Below are 8,593 nucleotides of genomic sequence, written 5' to 3'. Positions count from 1 at the left end.
TACTTGTTAGACACAAAGCAAACATTTAGAACATATCTGTGATTGTGCTTTTGTAGAGCAAAGTTATAGTTGGACTTATGACACAATTTGAAGAAATTACCACTGATATTTGCAACCTAAAAGATTTTATTTTTTAAAAATCAAGTTCTTGGAAATCTCACATATGATTTCATTGTATCTTTATCATATCTAGTCCTTGCCTCCTTCCCTCTAAGTCCTCTTGAGGTTGTGGTATCAGATAGCAATTGTATCAGATTGACTGTGCTTTCAGTGTTAACACTGTTTTTTTTTTTTTTTTTTTTTTTTTTTTTCTTTTTTCGGAGCTGGGACCCCAACCCAGGGCCTTGTGCTTCCTAAGCAAGCGCTACCACTGAGCTAAATCCCCAATGTTAACACTGTTTTCTAAGGACAATATGAATGTCATGAAGCATTACTATTTTTATAATTCTGATTAGGATAATGGATCAGTTAATGAGATTTATACCTTGTTTAAAATAACTTGACTTTCATTACTTTTATGTGAAATAAATGTGACTTTATTGATGTAAACATTAATGTTTTGTTAGATTAACATCTATTATTTGTGAAATATTCTATTGGATCAACCAAACTTTATTGGTATATATTTTATTCAATGAATAAAAGAAGGAAAGACTTTTTGATTTGGACATTTCCAAAGGGAATTTTTTTAAAGGAGACACACTATACCCACATATGCATTTGAAAAGTATACAATTTAAAGCAAATACTCAGGAATGAACTGTCATGGAGCATCCCCAAAGCATACATGGTAAATGTGCACTTAGCAATCTTTCCCAGTTGTGAGACATTTTAATATCCTGAGATTTAATAGAGTGTACTTCACATCGTAGCCTAGACAGTTTGAAAGGTTAAACATTGCCAAAAACTTAGATTTTCCGCCACTTGATTTTAAGAAAGAAAGGTGTTCCCAGCTGGGAAATTCTTCCTTCATCTCTTCTGTAGGAGAGACCTAAAAATCAAAATGATAATCAGTTACTTGTTGACTACATTGTTAGTGTTCATTTCTTCTTACTTCTTTTGTGTCCAATCAGTGAAGTACATTCAGAAATGTGCTGCTTCCATCAAAGTTATGAGTTTTAATGTATCTAAACCAACAGACGCTTAAGCAATTAGACTTTTAGAATTTGTGGTGAAGACTCATATGAATTTGTTCTAACATGTAATTAATTGCAGAGGAAATATGCCCTTTTAGAAGCACAGGGAAAGTAGGAAAATTTTGTTTGATTCTGGGCCGTTGGCAGAGCTCATATCAGTTACTCAGGAAATTATTACATGTTCTTTTGTACGTATTTCACAGAAGCTGATATGCACGAATATTCTACTAAATCTAACCTCCATGAGGTCTACGTATAAAAATCTGACAAGTTATGAGGATCAGATGGTGATTTGATAGGGATGAATGTGATTGAAGGACCAAAGCTTTTTTCATCTGCCCTTTAACTGCCTAAGAGAAACATCTTTGTTTCATTCTGATCCCTAGGGTGGAAAGAGATAAGAAGCATCTGAAAAACTTGGAGATGCTGGGAAACTATTAGAACAGTGGTTCTCAAAATTTCTAATGCTGTAACACTTTAATATATTTCCCCTCACTGTGGTGACCCCCAACAATAAAATTATATTGAGTAATTGTAAACACCTGATGTGCCCGATATCAGTTATATGACTGCTGTGAAAAGGTTAATTGACCCTCAAAGGAGTTATGACACACAGGTGGAAAAAAAGTCTTATTGAAAGATTGTGAACAAGATCAGATATCTATGTTTCACTCTGGAGAGATGACGTATTTCAGAATTGATTTGTTGTTAATTTTGACAACCTACCTACTTTATGAGAGAAAATAACTAATGGGAAGTGCTCACCTTGATGAGTATCCACTTAAGGTCATCCAGGAGTTGTCTGTTGTTCTCTTCAATTTCCTTGGCTTTAGAGAGGATAGTTTCTGGGACATCTTGCATGGCACTCAATTCAAGCACTAGATGGTATAGAGGGCTGATCCAGGCACCCACAAAATTGATCAAAGTTTTTACATACTCTTTGATCTATGAGACATAATTGAGCCATTGCATAAATTTCAGTTTTAGCAGATTTGATACCTGCAATGTCCATGTAAAGAAGCTGAACTGAAACATGTATTTACTATGTGTATATGAAACACGTATCAATGTTACATACTATGGAAGTATTTAAACATCTGGTGTATTTTCTACAAAATAAAACAGAATATGGGTCATGTCAATAAGCATTTACCTGAGGTTAGGTCATCATATTTTGTTATTCCTATCCAATTCTAACAGTTTCCTTTCCAATGAGTTCTTCATTATTTGTTTATTTATTCATCAAATTATAAAATGTTTTTGCTAATACTCCATCAGGACCAAAAACTTTGACTCATGATAGACAGAGGCATGGTAAGTGGTTAAAACAATTTTCAATAAAGGAATTATGTACACCATGTACAGGAGAACGAAATCATATCCTATAATAGAACTGATAAGATATGCAGACCTTCTCATCATGGTTTTGGCAATTGCTGCATCCTAAGGAAAAAAACTAATATTTCACAGGATTGCTCTGCTCATCCAGTTTTCAGTTAAGGCATAGAGAATACCTGAAGGATGAAGAGATATGTAAAAATAGAACTAGAACTAGAATAGGTTTGAAAATCAAGAAGTGGAATAGTGTTCAGTAAGATCGTATACTATCATGCAGAACACATTAGTAACACATTATAAACACAGCCATATTGTTATAACTGATGGTGGAGTGGGTGTATATCTATGGATAGTCAATTTAGCTCAAAGGATCCTAAAAATATATTAAGTAAAATTTGAGTAGTTGGTCATTTCTAAAACATCATTCTCTAAATGGTATATTATGCATATGCTTCATTCTTTGGGGTTATCTGATTATATTTAAAATTTATCAATTCTATAATGTGATTATTTTCTATACTTTATCTTCATTTTTCTGCATGAATGATTTCTTTATCTATCATAATGCCTGTAATAATTGACAGTACCAAAAAATCAAATTATTGCTTCTGGAATTCTGTGGAAAACCCAGAAAGGAAACTCACTTCAATATCTATATATTCGTTTTCCTTATTTGGGGTTTTTATGAGAGTTGAATGGCAGTAACTTCCAGCTCTGAGAGCAGTCTTGTCTTTCCTAATCACTTGTGAATTCTGCAAATAACACAAAAAATAGAGGTCAGAAATCACAAATAACTTCATGAACAGAATATTAGTACGTTTTATTGGATTTGTAAATTTTACCACATGTAATTCATAAAATGTAGATATGAAGTAATTAAGAAACCGTCATGTAGTTTTGTGTCTATACATTGTACCTGCAATTTAATTTGTTTTTTATTAACATTTGAATATTTAACTCCTTCCTCTCTTACTCACTTATCCTCTTCACTTTCGAAAATTACACTCAGGATGGTAGACACTTAAAGGATTAAATTTAAGAAGAAGTAAGTGATTTAATTATCACCATTGTTCAACATTTCAGCATAAAGCCATACAACATATTTATTAACCTTCCTATTTTCTGTCAATAAATACTGACATTTCTTTATCCAGACAATAGAATTATAAATTGATTAATTTAACACTAAAGAAGATATCTGGGCATGTTTATAATAATTTTAGAGTGAAATTGTTTCAAAACAATAATCTATTTTACAGTAAATCCATGTAAACTCAAAGAAAGTAAATATAAAAAATCTTAGTATCATGTATTGGATTAGTCATTGTATGATTAGTAAAATATTTAATTTACTTAAATATGTACTTTAGAATTTTTATTTCAAATAATCAGCTAATTCATGAAAGGTTAATGAATCTCTGTGAAGGTTAAGAGTTGAAACACTGAAAATTAAGAACAGGAAATAAAAATGCTGTATAATGCTTTCTCTTCGAAAGTGCAATCATTGACATGAGACTTTTACTGGGAAGCAAATGGAAGAGAGTAAGGTACTTACAAGAGATGAAAACTGTTCAGATGAGAATTTGTTTTGGTACTAAGTCATGTTAAGGGGAGAGAAATAACAAGTAGTCAGTACAAAATAGGACAACAGGTATATCCCAAACAGAGACACATTCATGCCCATCATATTGAAGGTTGTCCTGTTTCTACAGTTTCCTTTTTTTTGACCTTGAGAAATGACAATCACCAAACGGGTATGGATACACTTTTATCCCTGCTCTGATATTGGACAAACTCTTGTCACTGAAAATCTTTAAAGTCAAATTCCTAGTATTTACAGGCTTCTTGAAAGTCTAGATTTTTTTCTTTCTCTTTTTCTCAGGCTTTCCTTCTTTTATTCTTTCTTTCTTTTATTCCTCCCTTCCTTTCAACTTTTCCTTCTTTCTTGTCTCTTCACATGTTTTACTTTATCTCTGTTACAAATATATAGTTCACTGTAATGCACATCTTTTACAGTAGTTACCTACAGTGTGCTAAATGAGCATGGTAATAGAATTACATGATCCTGAATACAAAAACAGGAAACGAAAATTCTTCCCCAAGCATATTTTAAAAATTTCTACCATGGTTATTTTTATTTTTTTAATAAAATAGAGAAAATATATTAATAGCATTAGATTCTATGAAATTTCATGAAACTGTCCAATTGGCTCTGTCCTTGTTTCAGTAGTCGGGGCATCTTTTACCTATGAAGCTGAATTTTCTGATATGTGTGTCATGATATTTTGTGACTCAGATTTTAGTGCAGTTCAAGTATTAGTTAGAGACTGAGGTACTTACGAGCTCTACATGTAACTGATTAGCAAGGTCATAGAGCATCTCAGCTTTATGGATAGCACTGTTAAATGTTTCCACAAGGGGGTTCCAGCAGCCGCCCTCTTCCGCAAGACATGCAGGAATTGATGCAGCTTTTTCCCACAACAGCAAGCTTGATACCACCAGGAGCAGGAGTTTGCCTGCTACGTAAAAACAAAACCCACTTAGAGATGGTGTATTAATCGGCCTTCTCCTTGAACTAGGAAAGTTGTATCTCGCCAAAGATTTTTTTTTCTTAGTTTGTTGTTGATTTCTTGTTGTTGTTGTTTGGTTTGGGTGGGTTTTTTGATTTTCTTTTTAATTTTATTCCATCATGTTGATATTAAATTCAATGTCTGCAAAGGCCTATACAGTATGTAGGCAAGTAAACGAATTTTTCTGAATAGTAGTTTGAAGAGCAGGCAATTTCACATTTTTTTGTATTGTTTAAGAAGTGCTTCTGAATTTTACAAATATCTGAATTTAAAATTAGTTCTGTACTTGTATTTTAAGTCAGTGTTTGATGGTTTAGCATCATTGAAAGGTGAGGTCATTTTTCAGATACCAAACTCTTGAAGAATGTGCAGTTTTTAATCATCATATCTGATCTCAATGTTTTATAAATTTGTGGCACAGGGATAGCACAATTTACTTCTTTGCTTCCTCTATACATTGGACAGTAAATACAATGACTATGAATACTAACAAGGAGTTGAAGAGATGTTGTCCAATATATAATATCAACTTAGAACTCCTAACGTATGATAAAACTCCATCAGTGATTTTTTTTTCCTCAAAACTTAGGATCATTCTTTTTAAAGTTGATCTGCCCAATAATTTTGTCAGCAGATTAGACTCTAAATGTAATCTGAACACATTCAGGTTGGATAAGACTTACATATTCAAATTGTTTTCTAATGGCTTATCATTGACTAAAGTAGAAGTCAGAACATCAACCATTAGTACTTTTTACTGACAATCAAAATTCTCTTACTTCATCCTTGAGATAAGACTAATTAAATCCACTGTTTTTTACATGCTCAATATTTACCAATTTCTAAAATTCCAAAACATTTTCTATTTGAGATGTATTATTTTTGTTCTGGAAGTTATTTTATGTATTGCAAGTTGCTAAATAATTTCCATCAGTCCTACTCACTGGATACCAGGAACCCTTTTTCCCTTCTCATGTCTCCTCAAGAGAGGAGACAGCACAGATTCTCTTTGAACATTGCAACATGTCTCAAGTTAAAGAATGATGAAAACTACTAATCCAATTGTCTCCCATACCCTTGTACAGTTTCTTTCAAAAAATATTTTAAAAGTTAATATAGTCTATGTAGAAATCTACTCCTTGAAGTCTATGAACAAATATCTCTTAACGCCAGATAGAAGATCAAAGATTCCAAACAAAGAATTCCATTAAAATGAACTCATAGGACCATTGAATGAATACTTTTAATAAGAGAGGCATATGGGTAGAGGGATTTACTTACAGAAGTAAGGTTGACTCAATGGCAGCTCCATTGCTGAAGACTTCCAAATCAGGATGAGTTCTGTCTCTGGAGATCTGCTTACTGGAGTTCTATATCCAGGTAGATTCCTGACTCTATATATTCTAGCGGATGACCCCAAGGGTATGAACAACCATGTGACAGCATGAAGTCTTGGACAGAAACACTCATTCAACAATCATGTCTATTTACCTTCAGGGAATGTTAACTGTATTTCAGGGAATGTATTACATTATGCTGGATATGTGTCTGGATTTTTTTGTGTGTGTTCCTACATGTTGATTCCTGTTCAAACTATTTTTGAAATCTCTAAAGCCATCTCAGTGACCTGATTAAAGATGATCATGTCAGACTATGAGGACAGCATTGTCCATGATTACTTCCCATTCCTTTGATTCTTACATTTTTTGTTTCACCTTTTTTTCTAATATTTATTGACAGAAAAATATTCTTCATTGAACATTTGACCACCATACCAAAGCATTAGTAAGCTATCCATACGGTTATGATCCCTTTCCATTACTTACTGGCTACTCTGAAGAGTGTTTCTCTGTGAATTAAGCTGACAATTATAATAATCTGCATGCTTGAATTAGATATTTAGATGTCAGTCTAAAATAAATGGGATATATTTAACACAAAAACTCCATTAACTTCTCTTTAGACAATATATCTTCTGAGAACATTCTGCCACACATTGTTTAAAAATAACAAATGTAGGGTTTTTTCTGTCAATTGTTCTTAATCATGTCAGAATTTTGTTAACTGCATCAGTAATAATTGCAACATGATTGTCCTAATGAGTATATTTTCATAAATTTACCACTCATATTAGCACTTCTGCTATAGTACCACTGGTGAAAATTCTTTAAAGGCCAATGTCATAGTGGCTTCCAGATATTTGCATCTAATCAACATCAAGGGATCTTCTAACTCAACGCCAAAAAAATATCCTAATATAGTTGAAAGAGAGAACTTGCTGATTAAAAAAATGTAGGCAAATCAGTTAGGTCTAATATTTATACAAAAGGAAATACAGCTACAAGAATGCCATGAGAGATTTCAGAAGCCTAGGTGTACCATATTACTTGAGAAAGTAACTCTGATCTCTGCGTCACCAATATCTCAGAGATTTAATTCAATAAAATATTATTCTCAGAGCTTGAAGGGGCTCGAGACCTCATATGAACAACAATGCCAACCAAGCAGAGCTTCCAGGGACTAAGCCACTACCCAAAGACTATACATGGACTGACCCTGGGCTCCAATCTCATAGGTAGCAATGAATAGCCTAGTAAGAGCACCAGTGGAAGGGGAAGCCCTTGGTCCTGCCAAGACTGAACCATCAGTGAACATAATTGTTGGGGGGAGGGTGGTAATGGGGGAAGGATGGGGAGGAGAAGCCCATATAGAAGGGGAGGGAGAGGGGTTAGGGGGATGTTGGCCCGGAAACCGGAAAGGGGAATAATAATTGAAATGTAAACAAGAAATACTCAAGTTAATAAAGATAAAAAATATTATTCTCTGGAACCCCATTTCCTACATGTATGTATTTTCTAACAGATCATTTTTCTTTTAACTATTTTATTTATTTACATTGCAAAAGTTACACCCATCCCATTCACACATCCTGGAGTTCATCATTCCATTCCCTTTCCTCTTTGCTTCTGAGAGGGTGCTTTCCAAAACACCTACCCACCTACCTCATCCCACTATCATCACACTCCTCTGAAGCAACAAATTTCTACAGTTTAGGCACATCCTCTGTCAGTCTTTCCAAACAGGGCAACACTCTGCTCTATGTGTGCAAGGGGCTATGGACTACCCCACGTATGCTCTTTGGTTGGTAGCTTAGAATCTGAGAGTTCAGAGGGGTCTGTGTTAGATGATACTGTTGTTCTTCCTCTGGGGTTGCCATCCATTGTAGTTCTTTCAATCCTATTCCTAACTCTTCCATAGGGGTCCAGGACATCAGTCAAATATTTGGTTGTAAGTATCTGCATCTAACTAAATCAGATGCTGGTTGAGCCTCTCGGAGAACAGCCATGTGCTTCTTTCTGCAAGCTCAACATAACATCAGTAATAGTATCATCATTTGGTGCCTGTGCATGGAATTGATCCCAATTTAGGCCAGTCATTTGATGCCATTTTCTTTAGTCTCTGCTCCATTTTTGTCCCTGTATTTCCTTTAGACAGGTACAAATCTGTGTCAATTATTTTGAAAAAAGAGGGGTATCTCCATTCCTCAAC

General features: G+C 34.0%; 1 protein-coding gene across 3 annotated transcripts; it reads right to left on the bottom strand.

Annotated features, from left to right (window-relative positions):
* Nucleotides 1–513: 513 nt before the first annotated feature.
* On the bottom strand, nucleotides 514–6,411 carry LOC116883453 (prolactin-8A7). Of its 3 annotated transcripts, none has more exons than XM_032884601.1 (6): nucleotides 6,326–6,411; nucleotides 4,815–4,990; nucleotides 4,030–4,068; nucleotides 3,119–3,226; nucleotides 1,902–2,081; nucleotides 514–991 (listed from the first exon to the last, which is right to left on the bottom strand). In XM_032884601.1, exons 1-6 carry the CDS (start codon nucleotides 6,354–6,356, stop codon nucleotides 803–805), a joined length of 723 nt encoding a protein of 240 aa, XP_032740492.1. In that variant the 5' UTR covers nucleotides 6,357–6,411; the 3' UTR covers nucleotides 514–802. The 3 variants fall into 3 exon arrangements, with proteins under 3 accessions (XP_032740492.1, XP_032740491.1, XP_032740493.1); XM_032884600.1 differs by having other exon boundaries at nucleotides 4,815–4,993; nucleotides 6,326–6,396; XM_032884602.1 differs by lacking the exon at nucleotides 3,119–3,226 and having other exon boundaries at nucleotides 4,815–4,993; nucleotides 6,326–6,356.
* Nucleotides 6,412–8,593: the final 2,182 nt, after the last annotated feature.

Source organism: Rattus rattus, chromosome 14 (genome assembly GCF_011064425.1).
Source record: "Rattus rattus isolate New Zealand chromosome 14, Rrattus_CSIRO_v1, whole genome shotgun sequence".
NCBI classification, from domain to species: Eukaryota; Metazoa; Chordata; class Mammalia; order Rodentia; family Muridae; genus Rattus; species Rattus rattus.
The sequence above is the reverse complement of the archived record's forward strand: the minus strand, read 5'-3'. Positions and strand labels throughout refer to the sequence as shown.